The sequence below is a fragment of the Cydia pomonella genome, chromosome 18 (assembly GCF_033807575.1).
Source record: "Cydia pomonella isolate Wapato2018A chromosome 18, ilCydPomo1, whole genome shotgun sequence".
In the NCBI taxonomy this organism is placed as follows: Eukaryota; Metazoa; Arthropoda; class Insecta; order Lepidoptera; family Tortricidae; genus Cydia; species Cydia pomonella.
Genome location: NC_084720.1, coordinates 3,734,394 through 3,759,713, shown reverse-complemented (window position 1 = coordinate 3,759,713; position 25,320 = coordinate 3,734,394). Strand labels below are relative to the sequence as shown.

The 25,320-nt window shown below is 38.6% G+C and overlaps 4 protein-coding genes across 5 annotated transcripts in view; 1 reads left to right on the top strand and 3 right to left on the bottom strand.

The window, feature by feature from the left end:
* The window catches only part of LOC133527810 (focadhesin), a 29,807-nt gene extending 26,754 nt beyond the window's left edge, over positions 1 to 3,053 (bottom strand). The window contains exons 1-4 of the mRNA XM_061864986.1: positions 2,595 to 3,053; positions 1,991 to 2,194; positions 1,204 to 1,363; positions 708 to 850 (exon numbers count right to left, since the gene is read on the bottom strand). Of these exons, the coding sequence (XP_061720970.1) occupies positions 708 to 850; positions 1,204 to 1,363; positions 1,991 to 2,194; positions 2,595 to 2,875 (788 nt within the window). The 5' untranslated portion in view covers positions 2,876 to 3,053. The remainder of the gene's footprint in view (positions 1 to 707; positions 851 to 1,203; positions 1,364 to 1,990; positions 2,195 to 2,594) is intronic.
* A 90-nt stretch (positions 3,054 to 3,143) lies between these two features.
* On the top strand, positions 3,144 to 4,439 carry LOC133527821 (probable protein BRICK1-B). Its single transcript, XM_061865005.1, has 3 exons — positions 3,144 to 3,367; positions 3,477 to 3,559; positions 3,866 to 4,439. Exons 1-3 carry the CDS (start codon positions 3,247 to 3,249, stop codon positions 3,890 to 3,892), a joined length of 231 nt encoding a protein of 76 aa, XP_061720989.1. The 5' UTR covers positions 3,144 to 3,246; the 3' UTR covers positions 3,893 to 4,439.
* LOC133527816 (3-ketoacyl-CoA thiolase, mitochondrial-like) lies at positions 3,837 to 12,624 on the bottom strand. Of its 2 annotated transcripts, XM_061864996.1 has the most exons (8): positions 11,585 to 12,624; positions 11,107 to 11,273; positions 9,200 to 9,331; positions 7,942 to 8,206; positions 6,840 to 7,012; positions 6,041 to 6,238; positions 5,552 to 5,703; positions 3,837 to 4,893 (listed from the first exon to the last, which is right to left on the bottom strand). In XM_061864996.1, exons 1-8 carry the CDS (start codon positions 11,601 to 11,603, stop codon positions 4,812 to 4,814), a joined length of 1,188 nt encoding a protein of 395 aa, XP_061720980.1. In that variant the 5' UTR covers positions 11,604 to 12,624; the 3' UTR covers positions 3,837 to 4,811. The 2 variants fall into 2 exon arrangements, with proteins under 2 accessions (XP_061720980.1, XP_061720979.1); XM_061864995.1 differs by having other exon boundaries at positions 11,107 to 12,624.
* Positions 12,625 to 12,764: 140 nt separating this feature from the next.
* Positions 12,765 to 23,494, bottom strand: LOC133527817 (3-ketoacyl-CoA thiolase, mitochondrial-like). The gene is made up of 8 exons (XM_061864998.1): positions 23,373 to 23,494; positions 22,421 to 22,587; positions 21,554 to 21,688; positions 20,741 to 21,005; positions 20,278 to 20,453; positions 19,803 to 20,003; positions 18,012 to 18,166; positions 12,765 to 12,864 (listed from the first exon to the last, which is right to left on the bottom strand). Exons 1-8 carry the CDS (start codon positions 23,392 to 23,394, stop codon positions 12,783 to 12,785), a joined length of 1,203 nt encoding a protein of 400 aa, XP_061720982.1. The 5' UTR covers positions 23,395 to 23,494; the 3' UTR covers positions 12,765 to 12,782.
* Between the last annotated feature and the right edge of the window lie 1,826 nt (positions 23,495 to 25,320).

The following is a 25,320-nucleotide window of genomic DNA, read 5'->3' as shown; positions in this document are numbered from 1 at the left end:
TCGCTCTTTTAACAGTAGGCACAAATCTGTAAAGTAAATAACATACCAAAGAGAATTTGAAATAGAGGTGCATTGTCAAAGAAAATTTTGTAGCCAAAGTAAATTTACGGCCATGTTTAGACACATGATTAAAACTTTTAGAACGCCATTTCACTTTGATCCTTATCCTTTCACTGATATGTGTTACATTTGTTAAATATCAAAAAGTGGCGCTATCTTACCGGGCATGACCCAAAGGTTGTGGCGCCATCGCTCAAAACGATGCCGCCATAACTTTGGTATTGATCTATTAGATTGGATCATGCAACAAGGCCCTTATGATCAAGTCTACCTTAGAACCCTGTAACAAATCTTACCCAGCATTAGCAACCAGCTCGTTGGCGACTCTAGCCAGCAGGGGCAACCACATGATTACTCCGATAGATGGCGTTGTCAGCGACGGCAGAGTACGCCAAAAACGAATTCCACCAATTATAGATTGTTAATATCCAACTTGTTCTAGTTATTGAGGTATGCTGTAAGACTTACCCATTGGCGACCAGCTCGTTGGCGACTCTAGCTAGGAGGGGCCACAGCGCCATCACGTGATTACTTCGATAGATGGCGTTGTCAGCGACGGCGGAGCGGGTTTTGAAAACGCGTTCTCCATCAATTTAGATGGTGATCTTCGACTTCTTCTAGTTATTGTAGATTGATGTAAGACTTACCCACTAGCAACCAGCTCGTTGGCGACTCTAGCCAGCAGGGGCAATAGCGCCATCACGTGATTACTCCGCTGCTGATAGATGGCGTTGTCAGCGACGGCGGAGTATGCCGAAAACGAGCTCTCCACCAATTTCGGATTGTTGAACTGTAGAGCAATGTTCTAACTAAATGTCGACTTACAGATAATACTGGAAGAATTCGTCTGACATTTATCCTAAAAAAAGAATATGAGTATACAATTCTACATTAATTTCAGAAATACGTAACGTTTTCAACTAGAACGTACCACATACGTACATGTGTACATGCTCTAAGTGTACACGCTCATAAAAACCTTCCTTATTGGATAAAAATAAATTATTGATTATCTCCGAAATGGAGTTAATTAGAATACCGGTGTGGTGTATTTGAGAAAGATACTTAATGCACCCTTGAAATTAACGGAAATCAAAAAAACTTGGTGTACTAAAATACGGAATAAATATCAAAACAGAAAACCTGTTGACAACTGATACAGGCTAACAGCAAGTCATTCTGCGCTTGTGAGTTCGGCAGGCTCAGCAGCAATTGCCAGGGACGGAGTGAGCACTGCCGCTGAGGATTGCAGGTCAGCCAGAGGAAGACTGGACGGAGCAGTTCCAGGCTGTTTGATGATACCCTGCAGAAGAGAATTTAATCAGACAGTTTTGATTTTATTTTATTCATTGAAGCCCTCTGAGGACATCCCTACCACAATACAATTTCGTTTTTGTATCAAAACAATGTTTTCCTACTTTTTCCAACTCTGAATAGAATAATACAAAACACATTATCCGAATGGTTTAACAGTATTTTTTGTTACCATGTTTTTTTAAAGTTTTTGATATAGTATTAGTCAACGATATGCCAGGACCTAATTCTAGAGAGTTTTTATGATGGGCAAAGTTGAAGGCACCAGACCTCAGGGCCCTCCCCCTACTAAATGGTGTGCTCAAATCACTGCACCTATACAATTAAAACTGCACGGCTTGGTCAGGAATAGAAAGAAGCCTATGGGGGAACATGTCATCAACAGAAGGCTATGATGTCACAATCAGCATTGAGGGACCGACTGAAGAAGATAGTATTAAGTCCTGATTTTCCAAAGTATGATCAAACAAAAAAAAAGTATTAAGAAGTCTATAGTGTAAAGGATGTGAAAAATAAAATCATATTAAAAAAATACTCTTATATTAATTGCATAGAAGAATTAGTTAAATTGCCAGAGCTTAAATAGATAATGAATATATTTTATTAAAAAACTTACACATAATCCGGATGTGTACACAATGCATGCATCTGTGTGAGCACATCATCCTCCGCATCCTTATTTTTCTCCATAACACTGATGAACGGGTGCTGCGGGGAGCGGAGGCTGAACTGGCAGCGGTATGGCTGTCCAGGCACTAGTCGGGAGTGCAGGTCTAGGATCAAGAGACCAGCCATCGTTGAGATTATGGCTGAGTAGTTACTGAAATGTAGTATGTATTTTAGTGTCAATGCCACATGATAAATTAAAAAAAAGCCAGTTAGCCAATCCATGGTATTAAATAAAACTTTCTAAGACTCTTTCAGACATTTCTTTCCAATTCCGTTATTTTTGCTCTGAATTATGATATGGCCGTGTTTGCATCTATAGTTTAGCCCAGGACTGTCTCATTTCAAACATAGACAGAGGATGTCATACTGTCTTTGTCTTACACTAGTACTAGCACTCAAAAGAAAGGTTTGAGTATAGCTTTCCTGGTTCTTACTGACAAGTTGTGTTTGCCAGACTATATTATGCTATTCACTTGGATGGCTGACGAGACTACTGTCACAAACACATTCGATATACATAAATTTAAAAAATATGTTTAAAAAATGCTTACTGTGCGCTCGGTAGTAAGGTTACTACAGTCGACATCGTGTGTGCAATTTCCAAGACACCGAGCTCCACAAGAGCCAACAGCCCCTGACACGCCGTCAGGCTGACCAGGCTCTGCTTTGACGAGCATTTCTCCCTCAAAAACTTTAGTTCCTCGTTCTCCAACACAAACTTTTGACGTTCCGCAGGTTTGTACTTAGATTTTATTGTACTGATCAACTTGTCGATGGCGTTCACTATTAAGACACTGTTATTAGTGTTCAACTTATATTCAATTTCATCCATAATGAACAAATTATTTCTTTAATTAGAAATAATACGCGTGAAAATAGTAGAATAATTTGCCGCAATGATTACCGGGGCAAACAGCTGTTGATGACATTGACAGCTTATTCGAGACATAAGCAATGGAATTAGATTGTTACCTACTGAACGTTTAAACAAATGCTCAAACAGCTTACAAAAACGTCAATCATATGTCACCTTCATTATAACCCTACAAAATTGAAAAGAAATTATAATCTTGACTCTGTGAACCGATTTCAGATCAATACATTTTATTCGATTAGTATTAGTTTATCCGTTTGGGTGCGTTGTATACTGTACTCACAAATATTTTTAATATTTTGATTAAAATTCAACAAAAATAAGTTGAAATGGCGACGCCACCACGGGAAACTATTCAGAAACAAATTCAGCAAGACTGGGCCAACAGAGAATACATCGAAGTCATTACGGGGAGCATAAAAAAGATAACAGACTTCCTTAATTCCTTCGGTAAGTGAAAACGACTAAACTTAACCACAAAATTTATTGTTGTTATAGCGAGATACATTATTCATATGACGAGTAATTTGCTTAACAATATCCCTCTATTATTTTCCAGATATGTCTTGCAGATCACGCCTAGCTACGTTAAACGAGAAATTGACATCTCTAGAGAGGAAAATCGACTACTTGGAGGCCTGCGTAAGTTTTTCTTTCATATTATGATTGTACTTAGTCAATTAATTAATTAATTAACTAATTGGATTGGTTAATTGCAGTACTTTTCAATATTAAAAAAAAACCAGAAACTTAGTGTTTACTAAGAACACTCCATACAAATCTCCACAAAAATTAATCATACTTGCCTTGTTCACAATAAGAATCGCTAAAAACTTAACTTACTGTCAACCTAAACCTAGTATATCACTTAAATTTTTATGACAATTTAATTTTCCGGGCTGTATAATGAAAGAAAGAATTTTATAAAAGATTATCATTTATTTACAGGTCACAAAAGGGGAAACATTAACATAATAGTACTTTAGGTATAATACTAGTGTAAGCTAACTCATAACTAAATGTCACAGTGTAATCCTTAGTTAAGATATGTAGAACCTCAAAATTAGATGTTTTTTAAATAATTTTTGCATAAAAAAAAAACTGTATTAAATACTAATGTGAAGCTGGTTGATACATAGTTTGGTATAGATATGTTCATAATTTACTTTCACTGTTAAATTATAAAAAAAAAATCTTAATTTATTATGACACTGACTTAATATTATAAACATAAGAGTATTTTAAAACTTGCATTTAAGTTTGCAATTATATAAATAATTTATGAATTATATAATAAATAATTCAGCCTATATACGTCCCACTGCTGGGCACAGGCCTCCTCTCATGTGCGAGAGGGCTCGGGCTAGAATTATGTAATGAATAATACATTTTTGTATAGCAACTGTGATTCTTGAAGGAAACCAAATGTTATAGTTAATTTACAAAAACATTGTATATATATATATATATATATATATATATATTTTTTTTAAAGTAATTAAATGTTGCATATACCGTTGTTGTTATACAGGCATTACATTTAACTCAAACAATTGAAAACTGTGACATATCAACATAGAATTATCAATTGTATAAAGCCATCCCAAACACTATATTGTTTTTTTTTTATACTACGTCGGTGGCAAACAAGCATACAGCCCGACTAATGGTAAGCAGTTACCATAGCCTATGACGTCTGCAACTCCAAAGGTGTCACATGCTCGTTGAGCTCTGGCAACCTTCCTCACTGGTCTACTTTCATTTGGCTGCGGTTTTCTGTAAGGTGGAGGTGTTAGAATTGTTTTCAAGGGGTTTGCTCATTTATATTTATATTTTTCCATTATAAAAATAGGGAATTTATCTAATTTTGTATACAACTGTTAATACATAATGTTTAAATGTGTTCCAACATGACAGCAACTCCTTGGCCACCACCACAGCTGGAGGCTGCTATACTCCTCTTTACTTTATTCTGGCTGTAAGACAAAATAAACTATTATTTTATCATCATCTTCATCATCATGATCAAAATCTTGTTACATCAGGAGTTTTTTACTCTTTTTGAAAGCACAGTCTTAAGTCAAGATGAGAGCTAAAAACGCAGGCTGGAAGTATTGGTTTTTTAGGGTTCCGTAGCCAAATGGCAAAAAACGGAACCCTTATGGATTCGTCATGTCTGTCTGTCTGTCCGTCCGTATGTCACAGCCACTTTTTTTCCGAAACTATAAGAACTGTACCGTTGAAACTTGGTAAGTAGATGTTTTTTAATTTAGTAATAATTACTTTGTATGCACTATGGGTACTGACTGCCTGAAATAAAAGCCTTTTATTTTATTTTATTCTGTGAACCGCATTAAGACTTTCACACAAAAATAGAAAAAAAAAAAACAAGAAATTTTGGGGGTTCCCCATACTTAGAACTGAAACTCAAAAATATTTTTTTGATCAAACCCATACGTGTGGGGTATCCATGGATAGGTCTTCAAAAATGATATCGAGGTTTCTAATTTCATTTTTATCTAAACTGAATAGTTTGCGCGAGAGACACTTCCAAAGTGGTAGTGGTCCATATGAAGTGGCCGCGCTGTGGCCAGCGTAACTGTGGCAAAGGTTTCGTTGGATTGATCATCTTACCTAATTTGATGAGCTAAATGAACTGCCATACGAGCGCCGGTAGCCGCGGGGGCGTGGCCCACAGCCAAGGCGCCCCCGTGCTGGTTCACTCTGTCTTCTATATGCAGTGCCCGCGCTGTGGCTAGCGCGGCTGTGGCGAAGGTTTCGTTGATCTATGGAAAACATAGCCAAATCATAAAAGACTTTGGTGTTGGTGCTTCACGACTAGCAGTTAAACGGATTCAAGACCTACTCATAAAAATCTACGATCTTAAACTGCTGATCTAGAGCTTTCAAAGCAATGGCGGACTTAGGGGGTGGCGAGCAGGGCAGTTGCCGGGGCCTCGCATCAACCCGATCATATGTTCACAAGCGTCTCGCAGAGCAGATATTTACAAGGGCCGCACGGGGCCTCGCAAAGGTTAAGGAAAATGAGGACGAATGTGGGTCTGTCCCCACGCACGCCCAGCTCGCCACTTCAGCTAGCTGGAGTTTTGTGTTCCAACCTACCTCAAACAAGTCCACATCTTCAATAGTAAGTTTCATGACGTCCAATAGTTTTCGAACCGCTGGTACTGCCCCTAGAGCATTCTTTGGGTCTGTCCCCACGCACGCCCAGCCAGCTACTCTAGCTAGCGGCTGGAGGTTTTGCTGTTCCACTGCTTCTGAGTTTGCTAGGAGTAAGGCTGCTGCGCCATCGGCTGGACTCTGAAATTGACATCAAGATTGAAATGGTAATTTTTTACTTTAAAGGCATAAAGACATTAGGATTGTTAATACTTAGGCAACGATTAAATCATATGATTACGATTAATCGCAGTCAGTTTTGGACCCTATAGGTATTTCGAAAAAGATCTAAATATTTTTGTTCGAAAAATAAAGTGAAAGCTGTATGACTATTCACTAATCTCTCATCTTTACTTGACTTATCAACTCGTGAAAGACTTCTTGGGACTCACGTAACGCCTCAAGATATCTTTTGTACCTTGCATCAAGGAGGTAACAGCCATAACGGCGACAATCTGACCGAAAGACCCTATTGATATGTCTAAAATGAAATATTTTGCAATTAGAAATTATTGAAAACAGACGAATCGCCTGATGATAAGCAGTTACCGTCGCCCATGGACACCTAACACCACCAGAGAGGTTGCAAGTGCGTTTCTTGTAAGTTTTAAAGTGAAATACCGCGGGCGACAGTTCATTGCAAAACTGCGAGGCAGGAAGTTTCTGGAGAAACGCTGAGGACTGCCAGCCATTTAAGCGGTGGTGACTACTTTTGTATATTAATCTATTTTATTTAACTTACCGAAGAATTCCCTTCAGTGACAATCGAAAGTCCTGTTATAGGAGGCAGGCAACTAAGGTGCTCATCGGTGATGAAAGTCCGTGGGAGTTCATCTTTCGCCACCAATACTTCTTTTTTCTTCGTTTTGGCTTTTACAATTACTACTTCGTCATCGAATACCCTGTTTTCATAACCTGTGGAAATATTGGATGTATTAAGGAGATCCACTTTTTAATTCTGAATTCCTGACAATTCTTTCCATTGTATTATACTGAATGAACCCTCCCTTTTCGGTCCGTTTAAAATTCTTCGTCTATCAATAGGAAGAATTTGTATTAACTTTCTGTTTCGATGGTCCTGTTACAGGCGTATGCGGTATAGCCGCAATGGGAAATCCAGTTCTGATTGAGTCCCGGCCATTGTGCACAATTTTAGTATCTTCTAACTAGGCAAGAAAATTCGTCCCTAAACAAACGCCATCTAAATGACGCCGCACTTACTAGTCGATTCTCGTAAGCTCTATAATTCTATATTTTTCTAAATCTATATTTATGGCCTGACCCTAATACCATGGGAACGGGGGCGGTGCTTGGTGTGGGACGCTACGTGCGTCAGCACCTTCGCCGCCTCCCACATCAGCCGTACCTCGCGCACGGCCGGAGCGGCAGCCGAAACGCAAGCGGCTTTAAAGAGGCAAAAATATGCCCCTATTTGCCCAGGGTACATATTCGCTCCTTTCGCTATAGAAACGGCGGGTTGCTGGGGAGCGGACGCAAAACGTTTTACACGCGAACTAGGCCGTCGTCTCAGGCAAAAGGGGGAGGGTCCCCGCTCCGAGTCGTTCATAGTGCAAAGGCTGTCCATGGTAATTCAGCGTGGAAATGCTGCGAGTATCATGGGCGCCTTTGCACCCGGGACGATGGGGAGCGGTTTGTTTGTGTAAATTTTAAGTTTTAATAATATAATAATTTACCAAAATAAATAATTTTAATTTATAATAGGTACTATATAAAGTTTTTGTTAGTGACCGGTCGAAAGTCGTTTCACCTAAAAAACAAATAGCTTCAAATCAGGAGATTCAGGAGTCCAGAACCAGGCATAAACTATACACATAAATAATCACCTGCCTTCCATTTCAAATGGCTCTTTAGAGCAAACTCATCGGCCTCGTCCCTCGATACTCCACAACTCTTTGCCACCTCTTCAGCCATCTGCTGCAGCGTCAGTCCAACGTTGGAATCCAAGTACTGCTCCGTTATGTACTCTTCTAGTTTATATGATGCTCCTAAAGAAGTACCAAAACGGATGTTGCGGACTAAAAGAGGGAGAGAAGATATGTTCTCTGTCCCGCCTGTTAAGGATAATTTTGCTGAACCTGTTAAGATATCCTGAAAAAAATCCAATAATGTTAATGATTTTCGAAAATATACATACAGCATAAAGCATTACAAGAGAATATGGTGGACCGAAATTACATACAATCATTGACATATACACCGTGTTTTTATTGAATTTCGTTAACTTCGGGGTATCGGTAAGTACGTTTAAGGAAACTAAATGGCATAGTTAATTTTCATTAAAAAAAAAAATTGTTATTTTTTTACTATTTTTATTTTTATAAAAAGTAACTAAATGTTGCATATAGCGTTGTTGTAACACGGGCATTACATTTAACTCAACCAAACAATTGAAAACTGTGACATATCAATGTCATTTCGAACGTCGATCGTCCGAGATAGTACTTACGTTTAGGAGTAAATGTATGAACTCGCACTAAACACTAATCAATAAGTAAACAGGCCCTAAGGCAAGTGTACACGCTCGTAAGGGCCTTATAAGATAAAAATTGATGATTGATTATCTCCGAAATGGAGTTAAGTAGAATATCGGTGTCTTTGAGAAAGTTACTTCATTTAAGCTCAGGAATGCACCCTCGAAAAAAAACACGGTGTATATCTAAGGACGGGGCTTATGGACAATAAGAATGGGGCCAGTACAGCGGTGTCAACGCCGCAAGTGCCGCAACGCGATTGGTTGATGAGTTCGCATCACGCGCGCGATTGATCGCAACTAGTTCCGTTAGACTGCACGATTGGCTCGAATTCGAGAGTGACACCACTGAACTAGCGCCATTCTTAGTGCCCGTAAGGCCCGTCCTTAGATATATATGTCAATGCATACAATAGATGCTAAAGAGATCTGTAAATAGGGAACTGCCGGCTTGTGATATGAACGGGAGATCGAACGATGGCAAATTTTCCTATTTCAACCGAGGTTATAGTAATTAGGTATCCCAGGTGGTCGTGAACCTAGAATTCAATGTTAAAGCTAAAGCAAAGTTAGTGACATCGATGTCTTCCATTTATACAAGAAGAGATTACCAAAGCACTCGTAATAATAGCTTGAAGACCAGTTCCACATGCTTTGCTGACTCCTAAAGCTGGCTTGTGAATTGGCACTTCTGAATACAGGCCACAGTACCTTGCGGTCTTTCCACCGTCGCATTGGCTCAACTGAAAATGGGAGAAGTTTAGAACATGAACCGAAATAGTCTTTCTGCCGGGCTAGCACAGGATTGGCGCGACAGTGACGACCAGTCTGGCCTCGTGGGTAGTGACCCTGCCTATGAAGCCGATGGTCCCGGGTTCAAATCCTGGTAAGGGCATTTATTCGTGTGATGAGCATGGATATTTGTTCCTGGGTCATGGGTGTTTTCTATGTATTTAAGTATTTATAAATATTTATATATTATATATATCGTTGTCTAAGTACCCTCAACACAAGCCTTATTGAGCTTACTGTGGGACTTAGTCAATTTGTGTAATAATGTCCTATAATATTTATTTATTTATTTATTTAGTATCTCGCGGCGAGATAGACTACCCATTCCTCTTTAATTAATATAGAAAAAGACGGGTAGTCTATCTCGCCGCGTGATACTGTCGCGCCCATGCCTGTGCGAGGCCTAGAGGGCTGTATTTACTAGGGCCAAAAGAGCCTATGGCCTGGGGCGGCTGAAGCCAAACCGTAAACCGTGCCATCAGTTGTGTGCGATTGTTCCCACTAGTTACCACCAAGTTGTTACCAGTGGTAACTACTGGGAATTTTTTTTCCCATGCAGTAGTTAGTACTGATGGTAAAAGGTAGGAATTGATTTCTCCATTAGTTACCACCAAAATGTTGTTAAGAGTTCAATAATAATAAAAACAGTAGATATAGTATAGTATAATTATAGAGTGCTTTAATTTTATAAGTCGATTAGTGTTAAGGAAACTGCCTTTAAAGTGATCAAAAATAGTCGGTCATAAGTACTCTATATTTAATTATTTATACTGTTTTCATTAGTATTGATTTGAGCCTTAACAACATTTTGATGGTAAATTGCGGGGATCTTTCTCTTTTACTCCTAAATCATTTGAAACCGCCTTAAATAATTATTTATTAGATAAAAGTTATTATTCTTTGCAGGAGTTTTTTGATGATACCTTTCCAAAAAAATTGAATGATAGATTTGGTTTTTTTAAGGATTATGAAATTATTATAAGAATTAATTAATAATAATTAATTTTAGAGGATTTTTTTTTTCATCTTACTAGTTTACCAAAATAGCTGTGCAGCGTGCAATGTAAGTACATTGCCCATGCAGCTATTTTGGTACAACAATTTCATTGCTGTGCCCTTACAGGGTATGTATTCAATATATAAGAGCAATAAAAATGTTACGAGTTACTCTCACTGAGACGTAATTAGAGTGACAGAGAAAAATGCCCGCAATTGACGAAGTTCATTTTTCGCGGTTATAGCCCAGTAAAGTAAGGGCGCGTTAGTACTAGGTCGACTATGACAGTCAGATAATGTAAACCCGCCCTTGTCTTTGTTGAACTTTAATCATCAAAATAAGAATGAAAATGAAGAAAGTTGGACCCGGGTACGTACGTCCAAAAGAGAGGTATGGGCATTGTGAATGTCATCTCGCTTTGTGTGGTAGGGCACAGCCAGTGGATGTCATTCCAGATCTAGAGCAGAGCCCAACTGGGGAAGTACCTCCACCTTACAGAAAACAGCAGCCAAATAACACTAGACCCTACTCATAGTGTTGTGTTCCTGCCGGTGAGTAAGGTTGCCAGAGCTCAACGAGGGGGGGCGGGTTAGGGTCGGCAACGCGCATGTAACTCCTCTGGAGTTGCAGGCTTACATAGGCTACGGAGACTGCTTACCATCAGGTGGGCCGTATGCTTGTTTGCCACCGACGTAGTATATATATATAAAAGAAGAATATAAAACTTACAAAATTAACGTTTCCAACGATAGTATTGTCAATGGCATTAGGATCGACATTGGCTGAAGTAATCGCTGCCTTCGCTGCAGAGGCGAAAATGTGTGAAGCTGGCATCTCTCTAAAAGGCCCGCCATAACTACAAAATGGCGTCCTTTTCGCGCCAACTATAAATACACCTGTACAAATTAAAATATTAATTAACGTAATACAAGTTTGATTTACATAATGTACGTAAATGTTATTCAATAGGCTCATGTCTATAAATTCCATACAACATCCAACCAAGGACAAGTCCTCATACTGCCAAAATTTTACATCTATAGAAAAAGTTTATAACAAAACACAATAATACTTAACGCAGATAAGGCTCATAAATGTCTACGTTTTCACTTTATTCACAATAAATTAATGTAGTTCAAGTTAAGTCATCCTAATCAACCATAAAACAATAATAACTAAATCAATCGACTACGATAACAAAACATACCTTTACTTCTCAGCGCCATATTGAATTAAGAACAAACTTATCTGCGGCCGTCAGCAGCGTTGCCTTCTTCACCACACTAGAAGATTACTAATAATTACTGTAGTTCCAAATTTCGCCACCCGCAAATAAAACTTTGTTTCTAGTTCGTAAACAATGTTATCTGACTGTAACTGGAAAACAACGGACGATCCGGGTGGGTAGCTACGGCGAAATGATTTATTTTATCAGTACTTACTACTTATGCGATAATGGGCTCATGAATATGAATGTTTACACTTTTTGTTTGCTTAGAATTAAATTTGGTTACAATTACGCCAAGTGAAGTGAAGTAAGATTTAGGTGCTTAATACGATAGTAATGTTTTTATAATATATTCAAGGTCTCTATTGTAATAAAACGTCAATAATTTATAAATGTGTGTTCTTTAATCGTTTGAAGTTTCACGAGTAACTGACCTACACAAATTCACAGTTGGTTATCAATAAAGTGTCGGAGCATTGTTACAAGGTGATTTCAATTTATCTTGTAAATCCTGTGTCGATTATAAATTATAAAACACAATTTAAAATGGGAACGGATATAGAACAAACTCCATATGGAAGTGGTTGTATTCGTAACATTCATTTATTTATATTAAAATGTTAATAAAAAAGAAAACGTGTAAAAATATTTGAATTGTAACTAACAAAATAATACATCTCTGACATAACATGAAAAATATTTTTGGGTAAGGTACTCCTGCTGTCCAAGTCCACTCTAGCTAGGCTCATATAAATAAATATAGTTAAAATGTTGGCCTGTTATAAATGCGGTACATAAGCGTTTGTAATTATAAGTACAGTACTACTTCTCTTGTTTATAATTATTGATTGACGTAATTCTTTTCTCTGTTCTGTTTAAATATAGTGTTGAGACTTGAGATATAAAAAATACCGTAATAACACAATTGTCAAACACTGCTGACCGTATGTTGTGCTTATTATGTTTATTTATTTATTTTGTTTTACTTTTTACTCGTAAATTGTAATGCTAGTTAAGATTACCTAACGATTATTATAATATTATAAATATTAATTATTTATTTATTATTTATAATATATGTCTACAAAAAAGTAACAATAATAAGGCGACACATCTGGGTTTAATTGGTCCATTCAATATTTACATAATAATAATAATAGAAAATATGAAAACTTTATTAAACAGTTTCTAACAATAAAGCGATGCCCTGTCCACCGCCGATGCAAGCCGATCCGATGCCTCGCTTTAGTCCACGGCGCCTAAAAAAATAAAAGTAAAGATAATTAAATTTGCCAGAATAGTTATTTACGATACAAGTGCGAAAAATAGGAAATTCGTAACGAGTGGCGATAAATTAAAACACGACCGAAGGAAGTACTTTTAAAAATACTTTTACAGTATATATGGGGCTACTTTATAGCACTAGTGCGAGAAGTAGCATATTACGTTACTGTGTCGAACATTTAAAGGGCCATATGTACTGTAAAACGTTGTACGATACATGTGCGAATAGGTAATTCGCAACTCGTGTCGATTTAAAACACTCCCTTCGGTCGTGTTTTAATTTATCGCCACTCGTTTCGAATTTCCTATTTTTCGCACTTGTATCGTAATGTACTATTTCAGTACATATGGTGCTACTTTTCCGCACTAGTGCGTAAATGTGCACATTATGTAACTATGTCGAAACTTTAAAGAACCATTTGTACTGAAAAACGTTGTACGATACACGTGCGAATAGGTAATTGGCAACTCGTGTCGATTTAAAACACTCCCTTCGATCGTGTTTTAATGTATCGCCACTCGTTACGAATTTCATATTTGTCGCACTTGTATCGTAAATAACTATTTTGTTGTTAATACAGTCTTTCATATTTACAGCTGTAGGAATTGAGATGCTCAAAAGTCCTAGGTAGCCATCAGTAGTTCAGAGTTCTGGGCTATAACCGCGAAAACCGATGTTCGTCAGTTGCGGGCATTTTTCTCTGTCATTCTAACTACGCCTTAGTAAGAGTAAAAGAGAAAGATCCCCGCAATTTGCGGATTTCGGCTAAAATATACATATTATATGACGCATATATGAACTGTGAAATAACTAATTGAGAGCGGGCACAATAGTTACGTAGGTACTACCTACTAGGTAGGTATGTAGCGAATACGAAGTCTACTTACGTACCTGTCACACTTACGTACGAATTTACAAGTGCTACAGAGAGGCAACACGTCGAACATGATTCGCGGTAGGCCCTCTGGTTTATAATTCGTGTGTAGTGTAGCGTCAACCGAAATAAATAGTGATGGCGGGGTGAATAGGAATGAAAACCGGAATGACATTTACCTAATAATTATTTGAAAACTACCAACACTAGTTGTATCATATCTTGCCGTTGAAAATAATAGTAGACTTTGCATTCGCTGTATACCTACCGACGCAACTATTGTGCCCGCTCTCAATTAGTTATTGCACAGTTGACATATACGTCATATAATATATATATTTTAGCGCACCAATGTTTACATTTTTCATAATTTTAAGCGGTGCGTTGTCGTTTATATTTGCCTCATCACGCCTTCGCAATCGCACATATTCAACGGACCGCGATCCGCGTTGTTTTTGATGCACCAAAATACTGTTGATTAAGAGGAATTCCTAGTTGCGATTTTTCCATACAAACGCTCTCGACTGATTCCTCCCTGGATTTTTAACCTAGAGCAGTGATTTTTTCAAATAAGATCAATATCATCAATATCTGTGCCGCTATGTTTTGCTTTTTTGGATTATTTTATTTTGAAGAAAGATACAGCGCCTCGAAAATCGCAAAAACGGCTAAATTGAATTGGCTGTAAAAAAAGGCACAGTATACAAATATGACAAAAAATATCCAAAAAATCAAAACATAGCGGCATAGATTATTTCTTCCTCTTGCAATTTCCAAAATTTCATAATGATTAGTTGCGTTTTGGAGGAGGAAACAGTCGAGAGCGAAACCTCGATTTTTGAGTTTTTTGCGAGTGAATTTCGGTCCGAGCTGCAGTTGTCCTTATCGCACGAATTGGAGGCGGAGACAGTTTCTAAATATACGTACACAGAAGGAATAGTGATGGGCATAACATCCTTATTAGGGAATGCAGAACCGGTACTGTTTTAAAGAAACGGGATTTCCCGGTACTTTCGGAACTGGTCTAATTATTTCATTATTTTAAATAAAACGACAGCATTTTGCGATTTGACCACCTTTCGTATTATAATTTAATAAACACATTTTCTTTTATTACGTAGTAGGCAATTTTTTTTAGAAATAAAGTATTTTACATTGCTCACACTTGTGCGTCACAAGTAAAAGATAACTACTTTGATGTTTGCCACTAGATAGCAAATTTAATAAAATTACATTGACGAGGGGATTTATATATAAGTATCGCAGTCGTATTGTATAATCCGCCGTATTACATTACGGCTAGCCGATATCAAAATAAGGGCGATTTTGAAATGCGGCGGTTCAACGATTAAGGTATGTTGGGTAAATACCGGATGCGTGTGAAGAACGAAGGACATTCATTTCCCCCTAACTTTGCAAAAACATCGAAATAACCATATATTTCGGTTTATTTTATACTCTAAATGTAGGACTCAGTTGTGTTTTCAGATAACGAGTTCGTATTATTAGATTGCCTAATTAGAAATGAAGTAATTAACAAAGAACGAAAAAATACCGTTTTCGTTCCCATACAAAAAATACCGGTTTCCGATCCCTGATAGATAGCAAATGAGCAATTTTTTGCAATAAAGTACCTACACATACGGATGCATATGTAGATGTGCACGCATACATACATTGCTAGTTTCGGATACAAAATAGAGATAGGGCTTCGAAATAAGTTTCCTTAAAATGCTTCAAGAGGGCTCTCTTTTCTTATTAATAAATAAATAATAAATAAATATTATAGGACTTTATTACACAAATTGACTAAGTCCCACAGTAAGCTCAATAAGGCTTGTGTTCAGGGTACTTAGACAACGATATATATAATATATAAATATTTATAAATACTTAAATACATAGAATTTACTTTACTCTTATATATTTACTTTACTCTTTACATACGATCCTTACATTTTATAAAAAAAAGATTGTATATCAACTATATATACATATATATATAATACATCATTGCAAAATTAAACCAACAAAATCGCAATTTTAATTATTTTCCATATTTCAAGATGGGCTCTCAGTGACCTTGACTTTTTTAAAGAACTTCTTAGTCTTTTTGATTTCTAACTTTGATTCTTATTTTTTTGGCGACCTTCATTAAAAATGACTGGGCACGATTATTTTTTATTTTGATTTTTGTCCCTCCTACTTAAGTACTTAATATCTTCCAGTACATTCCATTCAATAAACAATACATTTACACTTTCCCTAAACCTGTACAGTTAACGAAATCTTAAATTGTCAAAACTTCGAAAAGTATATATTATTTTAGTGGTTTTTATTTTATTACTTCGGGTAAACCTTACAATAAGAGGTTTCTTAGCACTATGTTTACTTATCAAATTGCCTTATGACATAGGTTTTTACCAATTTTTGTATCAGGGTTAAGATCGGATACAAAAGGGTAGACACCGGACCTATTTCTTTGTGATACCTTATTCTCTTTCCATTAGAAGCAACTTTTTTTTACCATCCAATGTTCTCCCTTGATGGCAAAACACTCGTTACCCTAAAAAAAAGTATGTCTCATCTTTACACAGGTACAAAACTAAAACCGTTCTATATTGAAGATTACCAAAATTCAGGCCGAATCTACGGTTATTATTTAACGATTCGCTACGTACTTCAAGAATCTGTCACGTGTTGAGATCTCGAAAAAACATTTTTTCACGAGTTCTCTCAATTGGTCCCAAAATTGTCCGGCATTAGCCCAACATACTTTACCCAGATTGTCATTGCGATACGTTCTTCAATAAGGCGGCCCAAGTTTAGCCCCATCGTACTACAAGTTAAATAGATTGTAGTTTAACCATAGTTATATTTATACCTACTTACAAAATTTCACAACACACCATGATCACTCCCAACTTACTGATACGGATAGGTACAGTCAAGTGTAAAAATATGGGTGTACACATCTTACTCAAAAATATGTCCCATAGCATCTTATTCCAGTGTAATAAGAGCGTAGTACCATATTTATGAGACGATTCTTTCGATACATATTTTTGCACTTGACTGTACGACGACAACCGAAGCTGAGACATCATTCTTTTTTGCAGTTTTTACCTATATGGTAATTAATATCAATCAATCAATCAATCATTTATTATTTCGTCATCATAGGTGTAAAATACATTTAGTACAGGTGATAGGGTATTTGGTATTAGGGTGTAAAAGATACAGTATAATATAATAACCGGCCAAGAGCATGTCGGGCCACGCTCAGTGTATGAGTGTAGGGTTCCTTAGTTACTCTTCCGTCACAATAAGCTAAACTGGAGCTTAAAGTATAGTAAATTGTTAACCAAGGGATGACACGGTACCTTTCACCCGAGTTAAACAAATAGGCAAATTTGCATAATCAGTACCTAATTAAAGTAAGTCTTTTTACTATGAAGGGAAAACTTTTTGCGATAACTCAAAAACAGCTAAACTGATCATGTCCGCTATAGTTTTTATTTAATGTCTTTCTTAAGCTCTACTTCCACGATTTTTTTCATATTTTTTGGAAATTTTTCTTGAAAACCCCTATTAGTTTTGAAAGACCTTTCCAACCATACTCTAGGGTTGAAGCGAAAAAAAAAAATTCACCCCCACTTTACGTGTAGGGGAGGTACCCTAAAAAAAATTAAATTTTTAGATTTGATTGTACGACTTTGTCGGCTTTATTGATTTATATATCCATGCCAAATTTCAGCTTTCTAGCACTAACGACCACGGAGCAAAGCCTCGGACAGACAGACAGACAGACAGACGGACATGGCGAAACTATAAGGGTTCCGTTTTATGCCTTTTGGCTACGGAACCCTAAAAATGAAAAACAATATTACGTGGTAACAACAAAAACAACTTGCGTCGGGCAGCGCAGAATAAATTCCGTCCGGCTCGCGGGCGATGTCGACGGAACGGCGCGCAATGAGCGAGCGCACGAGTCTCGCGTCTGTGTGCGCGCACTCACACTTAGATAGCTCCGGCTCCCGCCCACCGCAGCGCGACAGAAACATAGCTTCAAAAATTCGAGATTTGAAAAGTTGCTCAGCTAGGAATTGCTCTTAATGTTTAGGTACTATTGGTATCTAAATCAGTATGATTACTGCACTGGATGTGCGACACGAGCACGCTGGATGAAAAATTCTAAGCGGTTAAAAGGTTAATTTGCCTACTCATTTCTCTAATAAACACATTACCTCAATTCGTAAGCTAGATGCGCAGTGATCCTGGCGCCCGAGGCGCCGACCGGGTGCCCGAGCGCCACGGCGCCCCCGTTCACGTTCAGTTTGCTTTGGTCTATGCCCAGCTCCTTAACACAGGCTAACGTTTGTGCTGCGAACGCCTCGTTGATCTGTCGACGAAATAATAACAATTACTTTCTAGTTACTAGGAAATTAAAAGGAGAGTAAGAAGGCTTGTTTACTCCTGGCAAATTCTATAAATTACTAAACCTAGTCGGCAGTGATCCTGCCCACAAAGTAGGAGGTCCCGGGATCTCACTTTTTGAGCTCTAGTGCTATCTTCGCTTTCGGCTAGGTTTCGTACTGTAGTAGTTTTTTTATGGGTGGCAACTTATTATCTGAATGAGGTCAATATCCTTCTAGCTCAGTTTATCAACTGAGCTAGAAGCATATTGACCGCATAATACTGGGACTTTGGGTTCCACTTCAACAAACTAGAAGAAGCAGCTGAGCCAGCGATTTCAGGCTATGCTTGGGTAAAGACCTAAGAGACTTATTCTGACCGGCAAAAAACCAAGGTGAACCGACACTGATCCAACGCCCATGACTCTGGGGTCCACTCCAACAAAAAAGCAAGAGCAGCCGAGCCAGCGACTTCAGGCTATGCTAGGAGACTAATTATGACCACAGGATAAGGCCAAGATGCCGTAGACGAACGTGGTGGACTGGCCAATTTATAAAAACTGTCTTAATACATTTCCTCAAAGCATTAAGAATGACTCAAGATGTGGTTTAAGAGATTTATTATCTCATAAAGAATTTTCAAAATTAATTTCTATAAGTTTTTGTTATGCATAGTGTGACATATGTGGGTAGATTTAGTAATCAGGCGCCGACTGAATGTGGGTAGGCTTAATTCTTCGTTCTCGAAATACATTCTATGCTGAACGGACGTGTTTCCTTGGTGCCTCCTCATCAGCCCCTACCCTGGCCAGAAGGCATATTTAACAGTGAACAAAAAGTAGGATCTCGCAACTATATAGTTGGTAGGGAAAATGGTCCACCCATCAAACGACATATCGATCAGCTTAAAAATAAATGGGCAAGCACGATTGATGTGTCCGTACCTAACTCTCCGATTTCGGTAAAACCACCAAACGAATTTTCTACTGATACGACGACGGGAGGGGTGCCAGAACCGGTAACAAGCAATTCTGAGTTAAGGGTCGTGAGTGGTTTACCGTTGCCGGGTGCACCGGCCGCGCCCCCTACATTGCCGGCCTCCGTGGAGGGCCCCAGACCGATCCGCACTAGGAAACCCGTTCAAAGATATGGGTTCGACTAAAATTTTTAGTATTATGATTTTATTCTTATTAACCTAATGCATAAGTGTATCTATAGGCTAAGTGGGGGGGTGTGACATATGTGGGTAGATTTAGTAATCAGGCGCCGACTGAATGTGGGTAGGCTTAATTCTTCGTTCTCGAAATACATTCTATGCTGAACGGACGTGTTTCCTTGGTGCCTCCTCATCAGCCCCTACCCTGGCCAGAAGGCATATTTAACACATAGAAAAGAGGGTAAGAATCGTTTACAATATTAACAGCAGCTTAGAGGATAAGTTACTTCGACCGTCCTGTTCAGATGTGTCACAGCGTAGATAACGAACAAGTATGAATATGCATGTTTACTAGTTATAATGTATCAAGAACGATAGTCACTGAGAAATCTTAGGATGGGATCGTCATCGTTAACACTTCAGGGAGTGCCTGAGAAGGAAGGAAGGGAGATTTGAAACTATATTACCTCAATAAGATCAATATCGTTCAAGCGGAGCTTATTAACAGCCAGCAAGCTCTGAATAGCCGGCACAGGCCCAATGCCCATGACGCTGGGGTCCACACCAACGAAGGACCAGCCGAGCAGACGGGCTATTGGCTTTAGGCTGTGCTTCGAGACCGCTTCCTCGTTGGCTAGGATGATGGCACCGGCTCCGTCGTTCACACCCTAGTGGCAGAAAGAGAGAGATGTTAGGACTTTTTTTTCAAAGTTCAAAGTATTATTATCAATTAATTTCTATTTTCTAAATTGTGCACGTCGCAAATAGCAATTATGTCAATGGTTCTGAAAAAAAAATTCATTTCTTACTTTCTATGGGTAAGGAATTGCCTATCATTATTAAATTGGGTGCTGGGTGGGAACTCATATACTCAGCCATGAGCCATGACGATAAATTTACCGAGGAGTTCTATAACCCATTAAAATAGCAACAGCATCTTACCGAAGAATTACCAGCAGTGACCACTCCACCCTTGCGGAACAGCACAGGTAATTTCGCCAGGTCATCAGCCGTGGTCTGCGGGCGAGGATGCTCATCAACAGACACGACTACATCTTGTTTCTTGACCTTCACAGTGACTGGGGACATTTCTTCGTTGAACACGCCGTTGTCGAAGGCTGGAAATAGAAAGAGCTAGGGGTTTTAACATTTTTAACGCCAAGAACACCTAAGTAGTCGTTACTAGTCGTGCCCACAGCGCCAAGAACAACTATAGATGTTGCTGCGAGACTCTTTATACAGATATCCACCTAAACGCTGGCCTTTGGCAGTGCAAAGAAGTCAACCGAGTAAACTGCCCTAATTGAGATTTTGTTTGCTATTTTTCGTCTCACTCCTAGTTTAGGCACCAACGAACACAACAAGAATGATCAAATATACCTAAGCACAAGAAAGAGGTCCTCACCAGCCTTCCACCTCTGTTGCGACTGCAGCGCGAATGCATCAACCTCACTTCGCTGAAGCTTGTACCGCTCAGCTAAATTCTCTGCCGTTTCGGGCATGGTGAAGTTGCACTGCGTGTCCAACGAGCCCCTCTGTAGTGAGTCTTCGAAGTCTATGCTTTGCCCTAAGGCTGTGCCGAAGCGGACGTTGCGAACGACGAAGGGGACGGAAGACATGTTCTCTGTGCCGCCGGCAAGAGAGACCTGCGCTGCGCCTGTTATGATGTCCTGAAATTATCATGTGAAGTTAGAAACAAAAGTTGGATTGTTGGCAAATCTGTGTAGGTACGACCTGAATGAACGCTCGAGTGGGACATAGTACCAAATTGCACAAACATAAGGTCTTTATTACCAGTGATCGGAACTATGGGAGTAAAACTTTAACAAAACTTGTTAAGCGGACATAAAATAGTGCATACAGCCCTAAAAATATTCATGTCCATAGGAATAGTATAGTACTTACAGCCATAAAAATATTTACATTCATAGATATTCGAATATTTTTAAGGCTATAAGCACTCTTTTTACGTCCGCTTGATAAGTTTTGTTAAAGTTTTACTCCCATAGTTCCGATCACTGTTTATTACACCCACATTTTCCGTGTAATTACTATTAGTAGGGTATATGTTCGTCGTTGCGGTTGTTCGCTCGGCATTATAGTATATGAACCGATTTATCTTTACTTTCGAAATCCTTAACTTAATATGAAAGAAATGGTAGATCGTAAGACTGTCGATTTTACAATAATTTAGAGAGTATTCAAAGATCTGAATTACCTGTGCACTGTTGACGATAGCCTGGAAGCCTGAGCCACAGAGCCTGTTAACACCGAGTGCTGGCTTCTCCTGCGGGACCCCGGACTTTAGAGCGGCGTGGCGCGGCGCTAAACCGCCGTCTGAAGACCCGCTTAGCTGAAATAAGTTTCTTTTAATTTTGTATCAAGCAAAAACGTCTGCGAACGATGCTATTAAGCTTACAATAAATTTAAAAGCGGAAAAATTGACTTTCTTGGGTGAGAATTCAACTCATGGTAACTGGATCTCTAGCCAAGTGCTCTGCCATCTGAGCTACCAAGACTTCATCCATGGGCGGCAAAAATTTCCACCATATGGCCCCTTTAGGGAGGCTGCTAGCGACATCTACCGAAGTTCTAAGTTTGTCCAATGTTAAGACCGCCTATAGTTGGTCTATTAGAAGAATATTTAAACCCAATGTCTCATCTCGTGTTGGGGCTAAGTCTTGAAAGTGTAAGTCTTTAGTTATTTTCAGTTCCTGCTAATCTATTCCCAGCCCACTATGACTTGGATCTTTTCAAATCAAGAGTGAATCGACATCTCTAAAGGGGCCCGCTGATTACCAGTTCGCCGAACGATATCGGCCTGTCAGTTATTCGCGAATGTCAGCTTATATGCGAATAACTGAGAGGTCGACATCGTCCGGCGAACTGGTAATCCTATCGACACTTACCATCAGGTGAGATTGTGGTCAAATGCTTTCCTTTACCTAATTAAAAAAATGTAGGCATACTAAAATGCACTTATGAATGTCAAAAACTACACTGGTTCCAATTTCTGACCTACACAACAGTCCCGGGAATATGTTACGTACCTACACAATACCACATTGACTGGTTGACGACTTACCACATTAACTTGACCGATGTTGACAGTGTCGACGATGGCTGGTGCGACGCCGCTCGCTTTGAATGCGTCTTTGGCAGCAGTTGCCAGTAGATCTGATGGTTGGACATCTCGCAGTTTACCGCCAAAGCGGCCGAAGGGGGTGCGCTTCGCCCCTACGATGAAGATACCTGGGAACGGGGGTGGGAATATGATGAAGACTTAAAAAGTCACATTCACTGCCAAGAACACGTATTGTGTGTTCATTTTGTATTGGAAATGGGGACTAGGCACTGAAAATGTTAAGATATGATAGGTGGTATTGAATTGCTGCTTACCTATACCCAGATTGCTATATCTACCTCTCAAGTGATAAAATACCTACCTACTTTTGAGTTATTGATCATCGAAGAAGTAGTGTCAAGTCTAAGAAAATATCTTTCCGTTTTTCCGGAGAATTTATCGCGATAAAATTGATAAGCTTATGGAATTTAGTTCTGACTCCAAATTTCCAATTCTATTAAAGTATTAAAAGTGATATCTCATCGGACATTGACCGCGATTGTAAATACATACAACACGCACGTAGTCAAGGTCATGAAGACACCGGCATCAAGGCAAAGAAATAACCACCGTAAGCTTTAGATAACAAAGTCCAAAATACAATGTCCAACTTCTTGAGAAATCAAAACATTTCGTTTTCATATAAGTATAAGTTTTGTTGTCAACTTATCAGCATAATTGAAAGTACGTACTTTTTCAGAGCGTAAATAGGTATACCGTAATGTAGTATGTATGTAGGTATCTGTCACGACTATTAATAAAAACAACAATAAAATCACTGTAAAAAATCACTTAAAATCCCAAGTCGTGAGACCAACATAAGTAAGTATAAGTACTTAACATCAAAAATTGAAAGAAACGAAGCAATACAGTTGTTTATTGCACATTTTATTTATAATAATGGTTTACGTACCTCTGTTGATTGCCACTGCCATTTTGTACACGTCTGTCTTCAAACCGGTCCGGGCCGATTGTGATAATGATAAGTATGTATGTGGCGCGTGGCATAAGGGCTCGTACACGATCGCCCAGCGCAGGCCAGTCCAAGGGACGCATTTATGCGTTAGAGGGAGTAAGTGATATTGCTATCTCATTCTACCGCATAGCTGCGTCCCTTAGACTGGCCTACGCTGGGCCATCGTGTAGGGGAGCCCTAACAATGGTATTATCATTCGGTCGCAGTCAACCATTGCGCTTTGCGTCAGTCTTATACCTAGATTACCTAGGTAATTTATTTAAGGCGTTTTCACGTATTCCAGAAGTTGTAATTTAAGATAGGCAAGCCTCGAGTTCTTATAGCTTATCCTACGTCAGGGGTTACTAACTTTTTTACCATCCCAATCTTCGACACGGCTTAACCATTTGGTTGTGGGTTACAGTTTAAAGTTGACCATATAATGGGATTGGAGATGGCGGACCTGGACTGCTCCCTTAATAACTGGCCGGAGGAAACACGAAATCAGGAGTCGTGGATATTAAGGGGAGAGGCCTAGAGGCCTTAGCCAGTTTGCCCAGCAGTGGGAAACTCAAATCGGCTAAGAAAAAAGGGTTTATGGCTCCTAAAAATAGAATTCATTCTCTAAGTATGTGGTGCTACTTATCTTCAGCAAAGGTTTATAGATGGTAGAGTTATTTAAATAGATCTAATCTTGTGTGATTAAAAAAATGGGTCCCTCTTTCGATGTTCTGGTGGTAAAAATGGGTCCCTCTTTCTATGTTGTAGTGGTAAAAATGGGTCCCTCTTTCTATGTTGTAGTGGTAAAATTGGGTCCCTCTTTCTGTTGTAGTGGTAAAAATGGGTCCCTCTTTCTATGTTGTAGTGGTGAAAATGGGTCCCTCTTTCTATGTTGTAGTGGTAAAAATGGGTCCCTCTTTCTGTTGTAGTGGTAAAAATGGGTCCCTCTTTCTATGTTGTAGTGGTAAAAATGGGTCCCTCTTTCTATGTTGTAGTGGTAAAAATGGGTCCCTCTTTCTATGTTGTAGTGGTAAAAGGCCAAATAACCTGGGTTGTTTGTTGGTACTTAAACGTATTTCGTTCGGTACCTACGACACCATACAATTTGTTTGATATAGAGGAATAGGGAAACTACAATCTTGAAAATCTTGCAACCTTTAATTAGTTAATTTATTGTTTTCCTTTTCTTACAAATAGGAAATAGGTACAGTCAAAACGACAGATACAGATAGAGTCGAACCAGGATAAGTTGGCAGCAATTTTTATAGCCCAAACAGTGCAAGTATTATTCTGAACGTCAAACATCTATGAAATTATGACGTTTACTTAACACTTGCACAGGCCGGGCTATCAAAATCGCTGCCAACTTAGCTTGGTCTGACTCCAACGATTAAGTAATACCTAAGTAACTATGATTAACGCCATATTGTCTGCAGCTCAAGATATCCGGAGGTTCGAATACCGTTAGTTCAATAAGTTCAACTATAAATCAAAAGGGGTCAAACAAAATTCTTTTCGTTGTCTTGTGTCTGACCACTCTGTCACGTTTGTATTTGTGTCTTCTATCAAATAAACAAATAAATAGCTGTAGATTATAATTTACATACCAAAAATTATTTAAAAAATATATTAAAAAAAAGCTACACTCCGTCACACAACAAGACAACGAAAAAAATGTTCACCCATGAATTATTGTTTTTTTGTAAGAAATTGGTCAATACAACAAGTACGTACTCAATAGGCATACTTTTTATCAAATGTATAATTTAGATATATAAAGCGATAAAAGTATGTAATAAAAGATGATAAGTCTGACAATAGTAGTATGGAATTAGGTATGGTAATCCTCTGCAGGTAACTTTTACCACCCCAAGGTGAGAATAATTGATAAGTATTATCATACTAA